General features: G+C 42.4%; 1 protein-coding gene and 1 long non-coding RNA gene across 8 annotated transcripts in view; both read right to left on the bottom strand.

The window, feature by feature from the left end:
• Window positions 1–4,445: 4,445 nt before the first annotated feature.
• Window positions 4,446–5,957, bottom strand: LOC309401185. The gene is made up of 2 exons (XR_014176767.1): window positions 4,959–5,957; window positions 4,446–4,915 (listed from the first exon to the last, which is right to left on the bottom strand). It is a non-coding gene; the product is annotated as an uncharacterized lncRNA (long non-coding RNA).
• Window positions 5,958–8,906: 2,949 nt separating this feature from the next.
• Window positions 8,907–24,315, bottom strand: part of LOC309401172 (pituitary adenylate cyclase-activating polypeptide type I receptor-like) — a 105,888-nt gene continuing 90,479 nt past the window's right edge. For 2 of the 7 annotated variants that reach the window (XM_081970217.1, XM_081970221.1), the window contains 4 exons: window positions 21,888–21,971; window positions 15,266–15,395; window positions 14,003–14,044; window positions 8,907–10,295 (listed from right to left, as the gene is read on the bottom strand). In XM_081970217.1, the coding sequence (XP_081826343.1) occupies window positions 10,086–10,295; window positions 14,003–14,044; window positions 15,266–15,395; window positions 21,888–21,971 (466 nt within the window). In that variant the 3' untranslated portion in view covers window positions 8,907–10,085. The remainder of the gene's footprint in view (window positions 10,296–14,002; window positions 14,045–15,265; window positions 15,396–21,887; window positions 21,972–24,315) is intronic. The other 5 variants (XM_081970219.1, XM_081970218.1, XM_081970220.1 and 2 more) reach the window with 5 other exon arrangements.

The following is a 24,315-nucleotide window of genomic DNA, read 5'->3' as shown; positions in this document are numbered from 1 at the left end:
TTTTTATTGCAGGCATCATCTCTCTCTCTCTCTCTCTTTTTTTTTTTTTTTGCTTCTGTGCATGTGCAAAAGCACTTTTTAAACTGCTGTGCATGCGTGTGACATCAAGCGAGCGCACCTGAAGCGCATCCCTTAGGAAACCAGTAGTAGCAGAAGCTGGAACCCAACCCAATATATTGCAAAATACCCCAATTGTCATTTCCCCTACCAAGGAGTCATTGAGTTACAGTGACAATCAGATTGCATGCTATAAACTAGTTCATTCATTAAAAATAAAATCAGTCCTAAGTCACTTAGTGAATGGTCACTAAACGAGTGGTTGTAAGTCGAGGACTACCTGTATGGTGCAGCCTTTTTTGGGGGCTGACTGGAATAGCTGAAGATGATGGTTGCATCTTAGTCTATTGTTTGTCTTTCACAAGGATGAGTCTGCCCCCTGCTGGAAACAAGCTATCACGGTAGTCAAGCTATGTTTAGTGGAGGTGCAGCGCCCTCTAGTGGCAAACATAGATAGATAGAGACCAGTATGTCTTTGATGTACTTCAAGGATCCTTCCAGGAATTTATGGATGGACAGATTTAGTGTGACATTTCCTGTATCAAAACTCACAAAAGCTTGGAATCTCTTCCTAACTGTGTGAATGTTTACATTTAGGTAAGGGTGAAAAAATAGCAAGCAGGTTAGGAAAGAAAGGAAATATTAAAAAAGAGAAATCCACTGATCACTGAATAGAATATAGAATAACAGTCTTGGAAGGGACCCTAGAGGTCTTCTAGTCCAACTCAGGCAGAGAGCCTTCTACCATTTCAGACAAATGCCTGTCCTATCTCTTCTTGAAGACCTCTAGTGTTGGAGCATTCACAATTTCTGAAGGCCAGTTGCTCCACTGATTAATTTGCCATTGCTTTGTGATGTGTACGCCATTGACCATGGATAAACGGTTCAATTTATGACCATTCATTTAGTGACCATTCAGCGTTTCAACAACCATGAAAAAAGTTACATGACTGTTTTTCACACAACTGTTAACAGGATCCTCACAGTCACATGATCAAAATTCAGACGCTTGGCAACTGACTCATATTTATGACGGGTTGCAGTGTCCTGGAATCACGTGATCCCCTTTTACGACTTTCTGACAAGCAAAGTCAGTGGGGAAGCCAGATTCACCTAAGAACTATTAGCAGATTAACAGAGTTGGAAGGGACCTTGTAGGTCATCTAGTCCAACCCCCAGCTCAAGCAGGAGACCCTACACCATTTCAGACAAGGTGGCTGTCCAGTCTCCTCTTGAAAGCTTCCAGGGATGAAGCTCTCACAACTTCTGAAGGCAACTTTCTGTCCCACGGGTTGATTGTTCTCACTGTTAGGAAATGTCTCCTTATTTCCAGGTTGAATCTTTCCTTGGTCAGTTTCCATCCATTTATTCCTTGTCTGGCCTTCAGGTGCTTTGGAGAATAGTTTGACCCCCTTTTCTCTGTGGTAGCCCTTCAAGTATTAGGAGTCTGCTATTATGTCTCCCCTGGTCCTTCTCTTCATTAGACTAGCCATGCCTATGTGACTAAATTAACAGTTGGAATGATTCACTTAGCAACTGAAAGGCAGAAGGGTTGTAAAATGGAGCAAAAGTCCCTGAACCACTGTCTTGCTTAGCCAAAGAAAAGTTCAGTTTTGGCCATAAATGGAGGATTATCATCATTTACCACAGAAGTCTATTCCTCATCGAAGGGCTCTCTTTGCTAGAAAGTCTTCATTCAGAGTTCAAAATAAGTTGAGGGTCATCCTTTTTTTTTGTCTCATTCTGATAATTTCACCTTCTTGTCCAAATATGTGAAATCAGCCACCATTAATTTGAATTTCCACTTTGCTTCAGATGACGGCTTCAAATATCCCGTTCCCTCAAACAGATTTAAACATCTAGTTTATCAATAAAAGAACGGAGTTTGATGGCTGAAAGTCCATGAAATGTTCTCAAAGAAAAATTGAGCTTGGCGCATGAAAGAGCTGGAACTGTTTAGTGTTAGTCCTCGGCTTAAGACCACAATGGACCTCAATATTTTCTTTGGTAAACAAGACACCTGTTAAGTGAGTCTTGCTGTGTTTTATGACCTTTCTGCCTTTTGGTTGTTAAGTGAACCACAGCAATTGTTAAGTGAGGAACACGGTTGTTAAGTGAATCCGGCTTGACTTTGCTTGTGAGAAGAGTATCATGTGATCCAAGAACACTGCAACCTTCGTAAATACGAGTTGGTTGCCAAGCCAGTGAATTTTGAACAGGTGACCGTGGGAATGCTGCAACGGCCATATGTGGGGGAAAGTGATCCCGTTACTTTTTGCAGTGCTATTGGAACTTTGAATGGTCACTAAATGAATGGTTGTAAATTGAGGACTAACCAATTAACTCTATAGTGATTATTTTGTGGATACTGTTTTAATGTATTTTAAATAGCTGAGGTGTACCTGGAAGGTGAGTCCAGAACCATGGCAACCTCTCAGCCAATTGCAAAAGCAGAAGAAATAGAAGCTTCGTGTGTGTGTGTGTGTGTGTGTGTGTGTGTGTGCGTGAGAGAGGGGGGGAGGGAGGGAGGGAGAGAAAGAATGTCTAGAACAGGTGGCCTAAAACTGGCTTCTGAATAGATAGATATAGAGATGGATGGATACATACATAGATATATATTTTGTCCCTATCCTTCCTCCCTCCCTTCCAATTGCTTCAGATGACTGTAGACAGAAAAAGCATGTCATGGTGTGGATGTGTCTTCTTCCTTTTTATTTCTTTCCTTCCTTCCTTCTTTTTTTCTTTCCTCCCCCTCTCTTTCTTTATTTCTTTTTCTTTCCTCCCTCCCTCCCCTTTTTCTTTCTTTCCTTCCTCTTTTTTCTTTCCTCCCCTTCTTTCTTTCCTTTTTTCTTTCCTCCCTCCCACTTTCTTTCCTTCCTCTTTTTTTCCTCTCACTTCCTCCATTTTTCTTTATTTTATTTCCTTTTTCTTTCCTCCAACCCTCCCTCCCTCCCTTTTTCCTTCTTTCTTTCTTTCCTTTCTTTCTTTCTTGGTTCAAATATTTGGAGAGTGTTACAGAGGTGGGCTTTCCCCCCCCCTTTCCCTCCCTACGTTGTTGATTTATTTTAACAAGTTCTGACCTCTGAACATCTGAATTAGAAAAATCATCTCTTGCCTTGATGCAGATGTGACTATTTTAGTCCCCAGAATTCCCAGTAACTGTGCTTGGCTACAGTCCACACGCATCTGGAGGATATCAGTTAAGGAAGAGTGCTAAATTTTTGACATAGGGATCACGCAACAGAATAACAGAGCTCGAAGGGACCTTGGAGGTCTTCCAGTCCAACCCTCTGCTCAGGCAGAAAACTCTACACCATTTCAGACAAATGGCTGTCAGTTTCTTCTTAAAAACTTCCGGTATAGGAGAATCCACAACTTCTGGAGGCAACTTCTGTTCCACGGATTAATTGTTCTGACTGTCAGGAAGTTTCTCCTTAGTTCCAAGTTGCTTCTCTCCTTGATTAATTTCCATCCATTGTTTCTTGTTATGTTATGTTGTCAGGTGCCTTGGAGGATAGTTTGACACACACACACACACACACACACACACACACACCGATCTTTCTGGTAGCCCTTCAAATATTGGGGGATGCTAGCATGTTCACCCCTACTCCTTCTTTTTGCATTAGACTAGAGATGCCCAATTCCTGCCACTGTTCTTCATATATAGAATATTGGAGTTGGAAGGGACCTTGGAGGTCTTCTAGCCTTACCTTCTTCCCAGGTAGGGAGCCCAATGCCATTTCAGACAAAATATGTTTTAACCTCTAGTGCCCTAGCCGCCTTTGTTGCTCAGTTCTCTGCGCTCTTTCTAGAGTCTAAGGATAATAGGCTATTTTTAAAGGGTCTACGATTTATCAAGCAGATATAATCCTCGATCTACAACCAGTCACACAATTACGACTGACCTGAAAAGGGGACTTATCTGGATCTGAAATTCGCCACCATCCTGTGAAGACATGGCCACGCTTTATGGCTGCTGAGAGTGTCCTAAGTGACTGTGTTTGCAATGATTTTGCTGAAAACAGTCAGTTACTTCTGGTTTCTGGCAGAGCCACACCTACAGTGAATCAACAATTCAGTTAAGTATCATATAGCATTTCTTTTACGACTGCCATGTTCATTTAATGACTGCCACACTTTTTTTTTTATAATTTTGCGACGGTTACAACTTACCATTGTAATGGGCAAGCTAAGCTTCATTATAGTGGTAACTCAAGGACTACCTGAGTTAGGAAAGTCTACAAAGTCAAGAGAAGATGAAGGATGTTTTGTATAAGTAAGGAAGAAAGGAGCATGTTTTGGAATTAAGTGGCTTAGAAATATAATCCACGGGTAGGCAATCCCTCTGTTTTGAGAATCATTTTTTTAAAAAAATCAAGACTGTGTCACAACAAATATTTTATTCTCAGTATCTTTGTTATAATTACACTTGCTTTTTTTTTTCTTAATAACATAGATCTTCAAACTCCAAAAGATAGTTCACAGTGAAAAAAGAAGAAGGAACAGAGCATGGTTTCAAAGCAAATGTGATATTTACATCAGCTTTAGAAGCAAATCTTGGCCATTAGGTCTACCACATGACAAATGAAAAGAAAGAGAAGATGCTCAATTCATTCATTAAGCAAATACATTCATTTTGTTGGACAATCAAGAGAAATCGTAACAAAAAAAAAATGTGCAGAAGAGCAACTGGGAACTTTTCCCACAATCACAAAATGTTGTAAAACTGGGATTTCAAAAATATCAGTCTGTAGGATCTTAAGTCAAGTTACTCCAAAGTAAATCCACTCCCCCCCCCACATCCCCCAGTGGGCTTACTCTAAAGCAGGGGTGTCCAAACTTGGGAACTTTAAGACTTGTGGACTTCAACTCCCAGAATTCTGGGAGTTGAAGTCCACAAGTCTTAAAGTTCCCAAGTTTGGACACCCCTGCTCTAAAGCAATTTGGCACGAGTTTATTAATTAACAGGTAGTGCTCGACCTGCAAGCAGTTGGTTTAGTAACCGAAATTACAACAGCACTGAAAAAAGTGAGCTATGACCATTTTTTCACGCTTACGACCATTTCAACACTGCCATCGACACTTACGTGATCAAAATTTGGATGCTTGGCAACTGACTCATATTTATGACGGTTGCAGCTTCCCGGGGGCATGTGATCCCCTTTTGCGACCTTCTGACAAGCAAAATCAGTGGGGAAGCCTGATTCACTTAACAACTGTGTCACTAACTTAACAACTGCGACGATTCACTTAACAACTGTGGCAAGAAAGCTCATAAAATGGGGTAATAGTCACTTAACAAATGTGTTGGTTAACTGAGTCCATAAAATTGTGTAAAATTACAAACTTGGATTAGCTTTGCCGGGCCCCATTGAGTATTTGAATGACAGAATATCAAGAGTTGGAAGGGACCTTGGTGGTTTTCTAATCCAATCAATCCCCTGCACATAAATTTTGGCCTCAATGGTAGTTGTAAAACGAGGAGTATCTGTATGTAATCCTGTGACGATCGTCTACTAGCAAGACCTTCAATAACTAATGGAATTTGCTTGTGAGTCCATATGATTTACTCTCAAGCAAGAGATATAGATTTAAATTTGCTCTAATTTAAGATTTCTCTTTTAAGAGATCTTAGGAAGAGAGATTGAACTTTTAGGAAAAAGATGTGCAGTATGTACATTCTTCTACTCATTCACTTTTAATTTTCCAACACAGGTAGTTCTTGACCTATGATCTCAACTGAGCCCAAAATTTCCATTGGTAAGCAAGACAGCTGATGGGTGAATTTTGCCCCATTTTACGACCTTTCTTTGCCGTGGTTGTTGAGTGAACCACTGCAGTTGTTAACTTAGTCCAGGGGTGTTCAAACTTGGGAACTTTAAGACTTGTGGACTTCAACTCCCAGAATTCCCCAGCCGGCCGGCTGGGGAATTCTGGGAGTTGAAGTCCAAAAGTCTTAAAGTTCCCAAGTTTGGACACCCCTGACTTAGTCCTACAGTACTTAACTGAATCTAACTATTCCATTGACTTGGCTTGTTAGAAGGTCACAAAAGGGGATTACATGACCTCAGGCAACCATCATAAGTATGAGTCAGTTGCCAAGCGAATTTTGATCACATGACCGGGGGGGGGCTACAATGGTCAGAAGTGTGAAAAATGGTCATAAGTCCCTTTTTTCAGTGCTGCTACAACTTTGACCAGTCACTAAATGAATGGCTGTAAGTTGAGGACTGCCTGTATTCATCTGTTTTATCCATTTTCCCTTAATTTGTAACAAGTGTTTTAAAAATATGATTCTGTATTTCTTACTACAATTTTAGGCATTTTAGTTGAGGATTGTACCACGAAATTGGAAAGGACTTGGTTTATATCTTTCCTGGATATGGTCCTCGGTTTCTTGCTGTCCCACCACAGAAATTAAAATTAAAATTATTTTAATTTCAGGACTGTGGGGCCCTTGATGATCTCTTGATGGTTTTCTTTCAGACATTTCATTACCCAACTAGGTAACATCATCAGGAGAAGAAGGGGGTTTGCTCTTTGTTTATTTACAGATGTTGCTTGCCCTCTCAATATTAGTGAATATGTGATTTTTCTTCTTAATAATTCCCTTGATTAAGGTATTATTTTCTGCTTGATCGTTCGTCTGGTGTTAATCCCAGCTTATCTGGCTTTCTGGGGGGGGGGGTTCTCGGTGCTCTCTAAAAGAAAGGGAGGAGGGGAGGGGAAGGAAGGCAGCAAGGTAAGAAAGGAGGAAGGGAGGTAAGAGGAGAGGAGAGGAAGGAAGGGTGGAAAGAAAGACAGAAGGGAAATAAACAGAAGGAAGGAAGGAAGGAAGGAAGGAAGGAAGGAAGGAAGGAAGGAAGGAAGGAAGGAGAGAAAGGAAGGAATAGGTGAGAGGGAGAAAGATAGGAAGGAATGAAGGAAGGGAGGAAAGAAAGAGAGAGGAAAAGAAGGAAAGAAGGAGGGAGGAGAAAGGAAAGGAAGGGGAAAGGGAGGAAATGGGAGGGGAAGGAGGGGGAAGGAAGAAAGGAAGAGAGGACGGGGGAAGAAGGGGAAGGAAGGCAGCAAGGGGAGAAGGGAGGGAAGAGGAGAGGAAGGAAGGGTAGAAAGAAAGACAAAACAGAAAGAAAGAAAGAAAGAAAGAAAGAAAGAAAGAAAGAAAGAAAAGAGAGGAGAAGGAAGGAATAGATAAGAGGAGAGGGAGAAAGATAGGAAGGAATGAAGGGAGGGAGGAATGAAAGAGAGGGAAAGAAGGAAAGAGAGGGAGGGAGGAAAAAGGAAAGGAAGGGAAAAGGGAAGATATGGGAGGGGAAGGAGGAAGGGGGAGGGAAGGAAGGAAGGAAGGAAGGAAGGAAGGAGTTGCACAACAGAGGAAGAAATGCAGACTATCAATGCATTGGTACTCACTCAGGGCAATTAGGACCCAGCCTGTCCAACATTCAAATCCTCTTTGACTGCAGATTTTACACCAAATATAAAAGTGAGTTTGAGAGCAAAAAGCCAAAACGGAAACCTCGGTTGTGACTCATATAAGGAGAGATAAGTTGCTTCCAAGAGAAACCTTGATGTTTACCCTGGAGAACCAAAGAATGATGTGACAATGCCTTTATGGCATTTTATCCTGTCCTTCTTTATACAGGCAGTCCTTGACTTACAACAGTTCATTTAGTGACCGTTCAAAGTTAAAACGGCACTGGAAACAAAATGACTTATGACCATTTTTCAAAGTTACGACCATTGCAACATCCCCAGGGTCCCATGACCAAAATCCAGACGCTTGGCAACTGTCTCATATTTACGACGGCTGCAGCATCTCAAGGCCATGTGATGCCCTTTTGCGACCTTCTGTCAAGCAAAGTCAAAAGGGGGAGCCAGGTTCACTTAACAACCTGATTACTAACTTATCAGCTGTAGTGGCTCACTTAACAACTGTGACAAGGAAGGTCGTAAAATGGGGCAAAACTCACTTAACAAAATTTTCACTTAGTTCAATTGTGGTCATAAGTCGAAGACTGCCTGTAGTAAAAAGCACCCCAAAACTGCCAGGTGGAAGGAACAGGAGCAAAGACTCTCATACCATTCAATGTGTAGGAAGCAACTTTAGAATTTTCCCTTTTCCCTTCCCCAGACCTTTCATTAAACAGAAATTCTTCCATTTCTTAGCTGCGGTGAGCATTTATTCCTTACCGTTTTAATAAAATAGGATATGTGTCAGCTTTAAGGTATGTACACACACGCAAACACACACATATGGAGTCACACCGATTAGAGAGGATCATGAAACATGGAGGAGAGACTCACACAGCCCACGAGACACCACAAAAAAGTCCTCTGCAGACCTCGTGCATCACACAGAGTCTCGCGGGAAAAACCCGGAGATCGTTGGTTGACTTCGGCTGAAAGCAGCTACGCCAACGAAGGGGCTCTGAATGGAAGGTGGGGGTTAGAAGGACTCCCTTCTTCCTTCCAAGCCTTACTAAAAAACAAAACAAAACCCACCCTCTTTTTTTATTTTTTACTAGTAATAATGGCTAATAATAGAAAATACCCAGCTGCGCAAAATAGGGGGAAGGGAGGGAGGGAGGGAGAGGGAGGGAGAGAAGGAAGGGAGAGAGGGTGGAGAAAGGAAAGAAAAAATGAAAAAAGGAAGGAAGGAAAGGGAGAGAGAGGGAAGGAAGGAAGGAAGAGAGATAAAAATGAAAGGGAAAGAACAAAGAAAGAGAGAGGGAGGAAGGAAAGAAGGAAGAAAGAGGGAGGGAGGGAGGGAGAGATGGAAGGGAGAGAGGAGAAAGAAAAGAAAAGATGAAAAAAGGGAGGGAGGGAGGAGAGAAAGGGGGAGAGAAAGGGCGAGATGGAGGGAAGGAAGAGAGATAAAAATGAAAGGGAAAGAGAAAGAAGGAAAAGAAAGAAAGAGGGAGGGAGGGAGGAAGAGAGGGAGAGAGGACAGAAAGAAGGAAGGAAACAAAAAAGGAAGGAGGAAGAAAGGGCAAGTGGCTCTCCCCAAAATGAATCTCCTCCCCCAACTACATAACCCATCTGCCCTTTGATAACATGCCGCACTTCCCCCTACCCAGACACCTTTTGACAGTCAACCCAAATCCTCCCTTCAAACTCCCTCCCCTCACCCTATTTTCTGTGACTCGTTAGCCGTGAACGGGGGTTGATGCTGGAAGTTTGGAAGAAAAGGTATCTCTGGAATTAATCGACACTTAATGTCGGGAAATATTTATATCTATCTTCATATTAGTTCTATTTAAAAAAAAAACAAGAAAAAAAATTGCCGGTCTCATAAAATATAACTCTATGGAACTGAGATGACCATTTTAGAAGGTTCACAGCTTAACAAAAGAAACAAAACAAAAAAAATCCCCAAAATATTCAGATAGTTTCCCAAAAGAGGGAAAATCTGAGACCCTCCCAATGTAGGGCTGGGGGTTTTCCATCAACCAATCCTGGTAGGATCCGTCTCTGCGGCCACAATGCCCACCAGCATTGGGAGGGGGGGGGGGTCACCCCCGGCTCAGTGTTTGCACGATGTTCTCGGTCCCAAAAGAGGACACCAATGGTCCAAGATGTTGGGATCAGAAGCATTTGGACATGAGGCCCCCCAACTTCATGAGATGTTAACTCATGGCCCTCAACTGGGGGACCCCAAAAATTCATCAATGGTACCAGGGAAATGAGGAACGGGAGTGACGGGAGGGTTTCGGCTCTTGGGACAAGGGGCGCATCAAGGTGATTTTGGTCTGGAGGACCTCGTTCCCTTAGATGAAACATCTTTGTGGAGCTTCTCTTCCACCCATCAAGGATGACAAGCTTCAGAACCCCAGAAACTTTCCATTAAAGGGAGATGGATTTGTTTATTATTATTATTATTATTTTTAAAAAAGAGGCAGACGGAAGTAGCACCCCGAAAGCCATCATATTTAGGACTAAATATGGTCCTTTCGTGGTGTCCAAAGTAGGCTTCCTCGTTCTCTTTCTCTTTGGGAGGGTGCGTGGTGGGAGAAGAAGTGGGGGTCTTACGGGCTCATGTGGCCAAGTTCTCGGCATTGACGCTGGACATCCGAATCTGTGAGCTGCTCTTGCTCAAGATGGACAGTTGAGTCCCCCCGTTGACTCCGCTGCTTGCCAGGGAGGGATGGCGGTGTTTGAAATCCACAGCAAAATAACGGTTGACTTTCCAGCTCCGCCATTTTCTCTTGATTTCGGATTGCACCTTGAGGGAGAAACTTTAAGAGGTCATTTTTTTCAATGTACTCGGACGTCAGGGGGGACACATGCTGCTCATACACACTTTCAAAACGCAAGAAGACAAAGGTGTCAAGCTGTGGGTTCGCAGAAGGATGTAAGGCTCGAGGGAGCTCCTCCGGCTGGCTGGATCCCCAACTCTCAAACTGGAGTGAAATGGGGAAGCAAGGGTTAACCCACTGAAGGGAACATTTATAGCTCAGGGTTTAACTGTGGGGTCCTTGGTGCTCTCTGAGCTTGGTTCTTTTTCTTGAAGACATTTCATGACTGAACTAGGTAACATCATCAGTGCTAGAAGGGAGTGGAGTCTGCGGAGAGGAGGAGGAGGAGGAGGAGGAGGAGGAGGAGGAGGAGGAGGAGGAGGAGGAGGAGGAGGAGGAGGAGGAGGAGGAGGAGGAGGAGGAGGAGGAGGAGGAGGTCGTCTGTGGGGTCCTTGATGTTCTCTGAGCTTAGTTGTTTTCTTACAGACATTTCATGACCGAACTGGGTAACATCATCAGTGCTACTGTAAAAGCTAGAACTCCACTCCCTTCTAGCGCTTATTTTACCTAATTCGGTCATTAAATGTCTGCAAGAAAAGCACCAAGTTCAGAGACCATTCAGGACCTCCAGTCCCCCCAGTGGTGGGTTTCAATTTTTTTTACTACCGGTTCTGTGGGCGTGGCTTGGTGGGCGTGACAGGAGAAAGATATTGCAAAATCCCCATTCCCTCCGGATCACCTGGGACTTGAGAGGCAGAGAATAGATGGGGGCGGGGCCAGTCAGAGGTGGTATTTGCCGGTTCTCCAAACTACTCAAAACGTCCGCTACCGGTTCTCCAGAACTGGTGAGAACCTGCTGAATATCCACCTCTGAGTCCACCCTCCTCTCTGCAAGCCCCACCCCTTTCTTCTAGCACTGATGATGTTCCCTGGGTGGGTCATGAGATGTCTGCAACAAAACCACCAAACTCAGAGAGCACCAAGGAACCAACAAGGAAGGTGTAAACAGCTTCCATGCACATGCAGGAGGATCTACAAGAGTGTGGGTCAATCTTTGGAAAGTGGAGGGCACAATTAAAGTACTGGCACCTGCCCCATTGGTGCATCTGTGCAAAGAACGGGGATTGGTTGCAAAGCACACCAACCAACTGGCAGATTTTGAGCCCTCTGGGAATATTCTTAGACAGCCAGGTACGTTGATCTAAACAAGACACCAGAAGTAACCCAAATGAGAGATTTGTCCACATGGAGTGAAGGTAAAGGTTCCCCTCACACATATGTGCTAGTCTTTCCTGACTCTAAGGGGCGGTGCTCATCTCCGTTTCAAAGCCGAAGAGCCGGCGCTGTCCGAAGACGTCTCTGTGGTCATGTGGTTGGCATGACTCAACACCAAAGGCGCATGGAATGCTGTTACCTTCCCACCAAAGGTGGTCCCTGTTTTTCCACTTGCATTTTTTACCTGCTTTCGAACTGCTAGGTTGGCAGAAGCTGGGACGAGTAATGGGAGCTCCCTCCGTTACGCGGTGCTAGGGATTTGAACCACCGAACTGCCAATCTTTCTGATCGACAAGCTCAGTGTCTGAGCCACTGAGCCACCGCGTCCCAACATGGAGTCTAAATTGTCTAAAATGCTGCGTGTGTGTGTGTGTGTCCCCAAATGTTATGCCAAGTAGAGGCCAATAAGTGCCTTATTTCCTGCTGCATCATTGACCCCACCCAGCCCACCACCCCAGATCCTTCTGCAAACCTGAATTAATCTCCAAATCCTCCCTTCAACTGACCACTACGGCTCTCTAGTCTCTAGCAAGGATGACAACTGAGCAAGATCACAGGTAGTCCTCTACTTACAGCCATTTGTTTAGTGGCCGTTTGAACTTACAACAGTACTGAAAAAAAATGACTTGGGTTGGCTTTTCCACACTTACGGAAGTAATCCTGGCAATGTGTTGCAGTCTCCCCATGGCCATGTGATCAACTTTCGGATGCCTGGCCGCTTATTTATGATGGTTGAGGTCTCCCCGGGGTCACGTGATGCCCTTTGGCAACCTTCTGGTGCTCATAGTCCACAGGGAAGCCAGATTGCCACAGTTGTTAAATGAATCACCGCAGTTGTTAAGTTAGTCACACGGTTGTTAAATGGATTGGGGTTCCCCACTGACTTTGCTTGTCAGGAGGTCGCAAAAGGGGGTCAGCGTGACCTGGGGACGCTGCAACCATTGTACCTTGTGAGTCAGTTGCCAAGTGTCTGGATTTTGATCACGTCATCATGCGTTTATCAGAGATTGGGTCCTCTGAAGCCCTATTCTCGGCTCAGCAGCGTCTTTCTGCAATCCCTTCGCTTTGCAAGGAGAGGGAAGGCGCCTGGAATTCGACTGCCTGAGCAAAGTTGTCTACGGGATCTGGAGGCAGGTCATTTTCTCGGGGGGGGGGGGGAATCTTAGGAAGGGAGGGGTGAGGTGGGGCCAGGCAAGGAGGGCCAGGAAGCGGGGCAATTCAGCCTGTTCAACAAACTGCCCATAAAATTAACAACCAATTCTAGTGAATCGGTGCGAACCGGCTGAATCTCACTACTGGATCATGGGGATGCTACAAATAGTCGTAAGTGTGAAAAACAGTCATAAGTCACTTTTTTCAGTGGCACTGTAACTTCGAACAGCCACTAAATGAACTGTGGTAACTTGAGGACTACCCGTATTGACATTAGGACAAAAGTTAGCTTGAAATGGACTCTGCCTAATACATTTTTCTTCAAGCTTGTCCCTTTAAGAGGGGGTGGACTTCAACTCCCAGAATCCCCCAGCTACCATGCATCTCATTCCAGAGACAGCTGGGGGTGGGTGGGTCATAGCACAGGGCAAGAATTTTCCCCACCACTCCTTTTTCCTTTTTCACATAGGAGCAAAGAATTAGTCCTCGACTTGTGACAGGTAGTCCTTGACTTACAACCACAATTGGGAGCAGAATTTCTAGGCAAAGTTTCTGTTCGGTGAGTCATGACCAATTTTATGACCTTTTTTGCTACGGTTGTTCAACAGATCCCTGCAGTTGTTAAGTGAATCATGTGGTCGTTAAGTGAATCCAGCTTCCCCATTGACTTTGCTTCTCGGAAGCCAGCTTGGAAGGATGCAAATGGTGATCATGTGACACACACACACACACACCCACGATGCTGCAGCCGTCGTAAGTACATGCCAGTTGCCAAGCATCCAAATTCTGATCACATGATTGTGGGGAGGTCCTCAACGTATGACCGCAATTGGGACAAAAGCTTCCGTTGACAAGCAGGGTGGTTGTTAAATGAATCAAACCTGAATTTACAACCTTTCTGCCACAGTTGTTAAGCAAATCACAGTATTATTTATTTATTTATTTATTTGGATTTCTAAACCGCCCCCTCTCCCAAAAAGGGACTACTTAACAGTAGTTGTTAAGTGAATCGTGTGGTCATTAAGCGAACCCGGTTTTCCCCCATTGACAGTGCTTGTTGGAGAGAGTGACCCCCAGAATTATGCAAGTGTCCAAATTTTGATCTCGTGACCGTGGGGATGCTGCAATGGTTGTAAGTGTGAGGACTAGCCATAAGCTCCTCTTTTCAGAGCTGTTGTCATTTCAAACAGTCGTTCAACGCATAGTTGTAAGTCAAGGACCAGCTGGAGTTGCAAAGCTAATATTTCAAACCCCAACAACATTAAAAAGAAAAAACTTACCTCCCCATTCAAAAAACAGTAGAGCACGGCGACCACGAAACCCTGAAACAGAAACAAAACAAAAGTTTTTTCAGGGATAGCAAAAACTGACAGCCATTATTCATTGACACATGGATGTAGCAGGAATATTCTCAGTTTCATTTTCAAGCAAAAAACAGAATAACAGAGTTTGAAGGGACCTTGAAGGTCTTCTAGTCCAACCCCCTGCTTAGGCAGGAAACCCTACACCACTTCAGTCAAATGGTTCTCCCAACACCTTCTTAAAAAAGAAGGATTGGATAACCAATCCTCCAGTGTGGGAGCATTCACAACCCCTGGAGGTAAGTTGTTCCACGGATTAATTGCTCTAATTAATTAATTAATCTTGATTTGATTTTGCTTCCCGGAGAGACTGAGATCTTTTCTCTTTAAGAGAATAACAGAGTTGGAAGGGACCTTGGAGGTCTTCTAGTCCAACCCCTATTCAAGCAGGAAACTCTATATGCCATTTCAGACTAATGGCTGTCCAATCTCTTCAGCCAGTGGTTTGTCTCATTTAAAGAAATATTATTGGTTGAGGAAGGGGGGGTCAGGGTGGGCTGGACATATGTATATGTCTCTGTTTTTTGTATATATGTTTGTCTTATGTGTATTTTTTATCTGTTTGATTGTACGCCGCCCCGAGTCCTTCGGGAGAGGGTTGCGGCTAATCAAATAAAATTATTATTATTATTATTATTATTATTTTGGGGGCACATAAATTTATAATGTAGGCATGCAAAGAGACAAAGCATTTACTAAAAACTTGAAGGAACGTGTTGGTGAGCAACCAGGAGATTGGGAGACGTTTTGTGGCACATGGGTATTGAAAACTATCAGTCAGAATGGGAGAATCTACGGAGTAACTAAACATTCATGTTTCTTGATCTTGGTAGCTTTAAGATGAGTGGACTTCAACTCCCAGAACTCCCCAGCCAGCATGCTAGCAAAGGAACTCTGGGAATTGAAGTCCACACATCTTCAAGTTGTTGAGGTTGAGAAATACTGGTTTACACATCATCTGAAGCTTTAATGACAACCCCATTCAAGCATGGGATGCTTCAAGAGGGAGAGGGAGGGAGGGAGGGAGGGAGAGAGAGAGAGGGAGAGAGAGAGGGAGAGGGAGAGAGAGAGAGAGAGAGAGAGAGAGAGAGAGGGAGGGAGAGAGAGAGAGAGAGAGAGAGAGAGAGAGAGGGAGGGAGAGAGAGAGAGAATGAGAAAATTATTTAGAACTACATAACCCACCTGGAAGGAGCCGAGCCCTAGTTCAAAAACCAAGCGCTCCCTTTTGCTGACATTCTCTGGATAAAAGGCAAACACTGTGTAGTGAATCCCAAAGAGTGGGATGAGTAACAAGGTGGATCGGGCCAACCGCCTGTGGAGATAAACCAAACAATGAAAGTTACATGTTCTCATTGAGTCCAGGAGTACTTCTAATTTCCTATATCACCAAGTGCTGGAAAGAACTAACTCGGATTTCCCATTTGATCACAAGCGCCCTATAATTGCTGTAGGGTCCTTGGTGTTTTCTTGCAGATGTCTCATGTCCCAACTAGGTAATGTCATCAGTGCTAAAAACTAGAACCCTGTACTGTTCCGGCACTGATGAGGTTGCCTAGTTGGGTCATGAGACAGCTGCAAGAAAACAACTAAGCTCAAAGAGCGCCAAGGACCCCACAGTCGTCATCCTCCCTGTAAACCCCACCCCCTCCCTTCTAGCTTTGATGAGGTTCCCTAGTTGGGTCATGAGACGTCTGCAAGAAAAACCCCAAGCTCAGAGAGCACCAAGGACCCCACACTTCAACCCTGAGCTACAAGTATCCTATTCTTATTGGTACCCCATAATACATTTTGGATCCATTGCTAATCTTTGCCTAACTTTTATTTCATTGATTTTGTTTTTATTTAACTTATTCAATTCATACGCTGCCCATCTCACCATTCAATCGTGCCCAAAAGTTCTGTTGCTAAGTGAGACATTTGTTAAGTGGGGTTTGTCCCATTTTTACCACTTTCCTTCTCACAGTGGTTCAGTGAATCCCCGCAGTTGTTAAATTAGTCACACGGTTGTTAAGTGAATCTGGCTTCCTGATTGATTTTGCTTGTCATAAGGTCACAAAAGAGGATCACGTGACTGCAACCGTCATAAGTATGAGGCAGTTGCCATCTTGTTCACAAGGTGGCGGGGATTCTGCAACGGTCTTAAGTTTGAAAAACAGTCCTAATCATTTTTTCCCCCACTGCTGTTATAACTCTGAAGAGTCACTAAATGAACAGTAGCCTATATAGCCCTCATCTTACGACCATACCTGAGCCCAGAGTTACAGTCACGTAGGTCAGTAAGCATAGCACCACCAGGCAATTTTACCATCTTTTTTGCAGCTCTTGTTAAGTAAAACCAGGCGTTGTTAAGTGAACACAGTGGCCTTTAAGCATATCCATTGCCCACAATGGGTCTTTTTTTTTTTTGCTAAAAACCGGTTCTTGGCAAAACAAATAATAATTGTAAATTGTGGTCAGATGTCCATATGAGCACTGTAAATGGTCAGAAATGCAGGCTGTGTGTCCAAAATGCGATCATGTGATCACAAAGGGGAGGTGGCCATTGGAATTTTGAATCCATATTGGAAGGAATCCAGGGAGGTCCGTCATAACTGTGAATGGTCGCTAATTGAACAGTCGTAAATTGAGATTACCTGAATGTCCGCATTCAGGAAAAGTAGAAATCAGACCTCACTTATATTATGAGGAAAAAGTAGCATGGCTGTGTGGGAACGTGTAAATCTATCACTAAAACATCAAAGGTCCCTGTTGTGACACTGGTATTGGCACAATGACTTCCGGACACTGCAAGTGTGGGTTGGGGAAAGAGAAAGACACAACTGAACAAAAAGAGGTGTCATCTCAAAGGAGGAGCTAGTGTCGCAACAACACAACGTGAGATCTTGGAGCTCCAGGATCGCAGTCGATACTTTTTCTGCTGGACGGTCCTTTTGGACTAAACCATCCCAAAGAGATGGTGATAGGGAAGAGTATGTCCTGCTGATCTCAGGGACATCGCAAAGTCCCTGATTGATCCAGGAGAACCACTGAAACTTCTGAAGTTGGGACAGCTCCGGAATGGGAGCAAAGCAGAAAGAGAAAGTGTGCCGTTTGGTGAGGAAATTTTATTATTAGACAAGAGACTACCCAAAAAAATCAAAGCTAAATTAAATTTGAAAACAGAAGAAAGTAAGTGGCGAAATTAAGGTATGTAGAGAAGGGAACAAGTAGAGAAGGTAACAAGGGGATCAGCCATATTGGACTTAATTCTCACTAACAGAGAGGAAATGATAGAAGGTGTTGAAGCCATAGGAACCCTGGGGGCAAGTGACCATGCAATATTGGAATTCAACATTATGCAAACACAAGTAGTAGAACAAAGTCAAACTAGAGTCTTGGACTTTAAGAGAGCTAATTTCAATAAACTTAGAGAGAGCTTGGGAAAAATTCCATGGATGAGAATCCTCAAGGGGAAAACAACTCAAGAAGCTTGGGAAATTTTGAAAAATGAGATTACAAAAGCCCAGTCTAGCACAATACCAATGAAGAAGAAAAATAACAGCTCCCAAAAGAAACCAGCATGGCTGCATAAAGAACTATCTGACAAACTAAAAGACAAAAAAGGTAAGTATAAAAAGTGGAAGGAGGGGGACATAACTAAGGCAGAATATCAGCAAACAGCCCGAGCCTGTAAAGATGAAGTGAGGAAAGCTAAGGCTCACAATGAAGAAAGGCTTGCCACAAAAGTAAAAATTAAAAAAAAAAGCTTCTTCCAACATGTTAAAAACAAGAAAAAAGTTAAGGAAACAATTGGTCCATTGCTAGGAGAAAGTGGCAAAAAGGTGACAAGCAACAGGGAGAAAGCAGAAATATTTAACTCATGTTTTGCATCTGTCTTTACACAAAGGGATAAAACAGTCCAACCTATCAAAAGCAGCACCACAAAAATCAGATTAGGAACACAAATTGAAATAGGGAAGAAAATGGTAAGTGAGCACCTGTTTACCCTAGACGAGTTCAAATCACCAGGACAAGATGGATTACACCCCAGGGTTCTGAAGGAACTAGCAGACAAGATATCAGAACCACTGAATTATATCTTTCAGAGATCCTGGAACACCGGGGAACTACCAGAGGACTGGAAAAGAGCTGATGTGGTTCCCATCTTCAAAAAAGGGAAAAAATTAGATCCAGGAAACTACAGACCTATCAGCCTAACCTCAATACCAGGAAAGATTCTGGAAAAAATAATCAAGCAATGAATTTGCGAACACCTAGAAGCAAACAAAGTAATAGCCAAAAGCCAACATGGATTTGTCAAAAACAGATCATGCCAGACTAATCTTATTGCATTCTTTGATAATGTGACAAAATTAGTGGACCAGAAGAATGCCGTTGATATAGTTTACTTGGACTTCAGTAAGGCTTTTGATAAGGTAGACCATAACCTACTACTAGATAAAGTAGAAGAATGTGGGTTAGACAGCATCACCACCAGATGGATTCGTAACTGGCTGACCAACCGCACTCAGCGTGTAGTCCTCAATGGAACTGCATCTGCATGGAGGGAAGTATGCAGTGGAGTACCCCAAGGCTCTGTTTTAGGCCCAGTACTCTTCAACATCTTCATCAATGATTTGGATGAGGGAATAAATGGGGAACTCATCAAATTTGCAGATGACACCAAGCTGGCAGGAATAGCCAACACTCCAGAAGACAGGCTTAAGATACAGAAGGATCTTGACAAACTTGAACATTAGGCACTATCTAATAAAATGAAATTCAATGGTGAAAAGAGTAAGGTTCTACATTTAGGCAACAAAAACGGAATGCACAGGTACAGTATAGGTGGTACCGTGCTCAATAGTAGTAACTGTGAAAGGGATCTTGGAGTTCTAGTGGACAACCATTTAAATATGAGCCAGCAGTGTGCAGCAGCTGCCAAAAAAGCCAACACAGTCCTAGGCTGCATCAACAGAGGGATAGAATCAAGAGCACGTGAAGTGTTAATACCACTTTATAATGCCTTGGTAAGGCCACACTGGGAATACTGCATTCAGTTCTGGTCGCCACGATGTAAAAAAGATGTGGAGACTCTAGAAAGAGTGCAGAGAAGAGCAAGAAAGAGGATTAGGGGACTGGAGACTAAAACATATGAAGAACGGTTGCAGGAACTGGGTATGTTTAGCTTAAGAGAAAGAAGGACTAGGGGAGACATGATAGCAGTGTTCCAATATCTCAGAGGTTGCCACAAAGAAGAGGGAGTCAAACTATTCTCCAAGGCCTCTGAGGGTAGAACAAGAAGCAATGGGTGGAAACTAATCAAGGAGAGAAGCAACTTAGAACTGAGGGGAAATTTCCTGACAGTTAGAACAATTAATCAGTGGAACAGCTTGCCTCCAGAAGTTGTGAATGCCCCAACACTGGAAGTTTTTAAGAAGATGTTGGATAGCCATTTGTCTGAAATGGTATAGGGTTTCCTGCCTAGGCAGGGGGTTGGACTAGAAGACCTCCAAGGTCCCTTCCAACTCTACTATTGTATTGTATTGTATTGTATTGTATTGTATTGTATTGTATTGTATTGTATGTTAGTGTGTTATCCTTGTTTTTTTAAAATCTTTTTTCATGGATAGAACTTTTGCAAATATTTACCATTTTTTAAACTGAATGGATTAGTTTTTCTTCTGCTACTTTTTATTTCTTTTTATATACCAATGGATTAAGAATTTTTTCCTTTATTTTTACAATGCTGGACTGGATGGGTTTTTTCTCCATTTAAGAAGTTTTTTTTTTCTTTTCTCTGTAAGTTTGGATTATAGAGACGATATTAAAAGGAATATAAAGAGGTCTGTAACAATAGAAGGAAAGGAATTAACACTGCCACTTGGAGACTGGAGGCTGGAAATGTTGTTTTTTTCTCCTTCCCTTTGCTCATTTGTTTTCTACTTCAAGGTCTCTCAGCTTGTTTATTGTGAGTGATAGTGGGAAGAGCATGGGTTGTTTATACAGGTGCTCTTTGGGAGCTCTTTCAATAGTTGGAGTGGAGAGAGGACAGACCTTGACTCTGAAAGATTATAAATGAACGTGCTTCAAATCTAACAAAAAGCTCCGAATGTTATAGTGGCTGTGTTTACAAATCGGAAAATGGCACAACAACAAAAAAGAAACCTTAACATTGCAAATGATTATGTTTGGAATTCAAAAGATCTTAGCGTAACAGAAAAAATTGAGAAGAGATTGGAGAATATAGAACACAGCACATTAAAATTTGATGGAAAAATTGAGGATGTTTATCAAATGGAAAAAGTGGAGGACAGAGTTCTAAAAATTGAAGGGAAAAATAATCAAAGAAACAAGAAAACTGTTGATATTGATAGTAAACTGAGCCTGGCAGGAAATGAAAAGAGCGAAATATGGAAAGGGGAGATAGATGGACTGGAACTCTATCCCAGACTTCAAAGTACAGAAGAAGAAAAGACAGAAAAATTGATGGAAGTAAGGAGAGTAACTTTATCAGAAGCACGAGTCATAACTAAAGATAAGCTGATTGAAGAAGCAAATGGAGGGTTTTGAGTTTACATAAGAAATGAAATGAATCATAACTTGCGAAGAGAAGTCTATATAAGACTTACCAAGAAATTAATCAGAATGCTAATGCTACAAATGGCAAAAGACATAAGACTGCGTATTACTGGAAAGACACAGGTTGATGTAATGAAAGCTGATAATAAAAATTTAGTAAAATTTAGAGTATTATGTGTAAAATGAAGTGATAATGGTTATAGTTAAATAAATGATTGATAATGATAATAATGCATATACGGTATATGTATTGGTTTGTCAAGAGGAAATTCTATATAAATTGCAAATGGAGACTGTGAAAGGGAGTTTAGAAATTAAACATAATCAATTTTTTTATTTAGAGCATGTTATAAAGATGCAATTTTATTGTAGGATGTTGGGAGGAGTTAATGGAATGCCATTATGGGGTTCTGCGTTAAATTGGAATATTTCATATAAAAGGATGTATAAACAATTACAGTCAAATGAAGGCTGAGGTATGATGAAAGCAATGTATATAACTACTGCATACTTGATTTTAAAATATGTGATTCGATATGAATTATTATAGGTGATGACTGTGGAAGGGACGCATGGAAGTTTTTGTAACCAACCGTTACACTTTCTACAATTTGTAATGGAAGATGGTTTTGTGTTTCTGTTTGTGTTCATTTAAAAAAAAAACTTCTTAAAAAAAAAAGAGCTGTCATCTCTACTACAGGGAGTCCTCGACTTACAACCACAATTGCGTTCAAAATTTCCATGACTAAGCTGTTAAGTGAATTTTGCTCCATTTTATGAGCTTTCTTGCCACATTCGTTAAGGGAATCAATGCAGTTGTTAAGTGAGTAACCCGGTTGTTAAGTGAATACAGCTTCCCCGTTGATTTTGTTTGTCGGAAAGTCGCAAAAGGGGATTACATAACCCCTGAGCACTGCCAAGTTTGACCATGTGACGGTGGGGAAGCTGCAACGGCCATAAGTGTGAAAAACAGTCCTTTTATTCAGTACCGTTGTAACTCGGAGCGAGTTGTAAGTTGAGGACTATCTGTATTTTAATTCCATGGGTTGACACATTTCGATGCAGGACGTTCAGCTCTTCGATAGCGACACGGCCAGCGACAAAAAGCACACAAGACAGATTAAGGCACCATGCGGTAGCACCCCGTTGTTATGTCGGGCGGCGCTCACAAAAACCACACTCGACGTTTTAAGTGGCATGCGTCAAAAACACAGACATCGTTCACGGGTTTCCGCACACTTACAGGGTGATGATGGATAGTTCAGCCATCCTGCAAGAATGCTGGTTAGTCCTCTCGGACTTACAGTAGCATTTCTGAACGCAGCTGCTGAGCGTGGGACGAGGTCAGCCCAAAAAAAGAAGAAGAAAAAAAAGGAAAAAAAACACAAAACAAAACACAAAATAAACAAAAAAATTTGCTGTTTTTTCCTCTCCTCCTCCTCCTCTCCAGGTCAAGGACAAGAAGTCCATCCAACTTAAATATGGAATACTGAACAGTTACATCCTCCTCTAAAACCTGACTGATGAATGAACCAATAAAACTTATCAGCAGAATCGCCCGGAGGCGAAAGCGAATGCAGAAGGTGTGAGGAAAGCCAGATGTAATGTTGTGTGGTGCTACAACACAAGCAGACAACGTCAAGCAGATGGAACAAACAATGATTGCAGGTGTTAAAGGTGTCCAGCTCTTAAGCAAGATCTGGAGGGGGGCAAATGCATAAATAGGAACAAAAGATGGGAGAGAATTTTGTTGAAGTTTCAGTGTAGAAAAAGCCACAACTGTAAGAGGTAGTCCTCGACTTACAACAATTCATTTAGTGACCGTTCAAAGTTACCACAACACCAAAAACAGGAGCTTATGACTGTTTTTCACCATTACAACCTTTGCAGCATCCCCGTGATCATGTGATCAAAATTCAGACGCTTGGCAAATGGTTCATACTTATGACCATTGCTGAGTCCCATGGTCACCTGATCCCCTTTTGCGACCTTCTGCCAAGCAAAGTCAATGGGGAAGTCAGATTCACTTAAGGAACAGGTTACCAACCGATCAATGTCAGTGATTCACTTAACAACAGTGGCAAGAAATGTCGTAAAACGGGACAAAACTCACTTAATAAATTTCCACTTAGCAACATAAATGCTGGGCTTGGTTGTGGTCGTAAGTCGAGAACTACCTGTATTTATGACGGTTGCAATTTCCTAGAGTCACGTGATCCTCCTTTTGCAACCTTCTGACAAGCAAAGTCAACATGGAAGCCAGATTCACTTAACAACCGTGCAGTGATTCATTTTACAAACTGTGGCAAGTAAAGTTTTAAAAAATGGAGCAAAATTCACTTAGCCAATGTTTTACTTAGCAACAGAAATTTTTGGCTCAATTGTGGTCGTAAGTCGAGGACTACCTTCATTGCTCAAAAGAGGTCATGGACACAAATATAGGAATATTCCCAAATGTTCATGGAAACTCTGAATGCATGAGATTTAGGTTCCAGCAGCCCCAATGATGTCAGCCAAACTGGAAGAACACCTAGATTCTATTTTACAGCTAGTCCTCGACTTACGACCATTCTTTTAGCAGCCATTTGGAGTTACAACAGCCCTGACTTCGGGCCATTTTTCACAGTTACATGGTGCCCGGCTAAAAACACAAACGCTTGGCAACTGGTTCATATTTACTGTATTTTGAAGTTCCCCAACAATGCTGACTGGAGAATTCTGGGAGTTGAAGCCCACAAGTCTTAAATTTGCCAAATTCGGAGACCCCTGCTTTGGTGGGTAGGATTATGGTACAAAGTAGCTACACGATACCAAGAAAATGACATTTTCCATTTATTTCTTTTGCTTGGGGAGATTTCAGTGCTTTAGCCTTGTTTTGGAAAGGCTTTGGGCTTTTCTGAAAGTTAAACGAAGGGTTTTTTTTGTTTTTTTGCCAAAGAAACCCCCAAAAATTCTATACTTCATATTCTGAAATTTGATAAAAACTACAAAATAGCTGAGGGATATTCATTACCCTTCCCTGACTTAAATTTCCAGGTGTGGTAGAGATGCTGGACCAGAACTGGGGGATCAGTTTCAAATCAAAATAAACTTAACATTTAGCTGTGACCCAGCAGTGAGCTGCAGCTGCCAAAAAAGTCAATGCAGTCATAGGATGTATCAATAGAAGGATAAGATATTGAGAACCGATAGTACCGCTTTATACTGGAAAGACCACACTTGGAATAGGGCTTCCAGTTTTGGACACTATGATATAAAAAAGATGTGGAGACTCTGGAAAGAGTGCAGAGAAGAGAAACAAACATGATCAGGGGACTGGAGACTAAAATATATGAAGAACAGTTGCAGGAATTGGGTGTGTCTAGTTTAACGAAAAGAAAAACTAGGGGAGACATGATAGCAGTCTTCCAATATCTCAGGGGTTGCCACAAAGAAGAGGGAGTCAAGCTATTCTCCAAGGCACCTGAGGGTAGAACAAGAAGCAATGGGTGGAAACTAATCAAGGAGAGAAGCAACTTAGAACTGAGGAGAAACTTCCTGACAGTTACAGCAATTAATCAATGGAACAGAAGTTGCCTCCAGAAGTTGTGAATGCTCCAACACTGGAAGTCTTTAAGAAGATGTTGGATAACCATTTCTCTGAAGTGGTGTCCTGCCTAGGCAGGGGGTTG

Source organism: Natrix helvetica, assembly GCF_964273705.1.
Source record: "Natrix helvetica genome assembly, chromosome: Z".
Classification (NCBI taxonomy): domain Eukaryota; kingdom Metazoa; phylum Chordata; class Lepidosauria; order Squamata; family Natricidae; genus Natrix; species Natrix helvetica.
The sequence above is the reverse complement of the archived record's forward strand: the minus strand, read 5'-3'. Positions and strand labels throughout refer to the sequence as shown.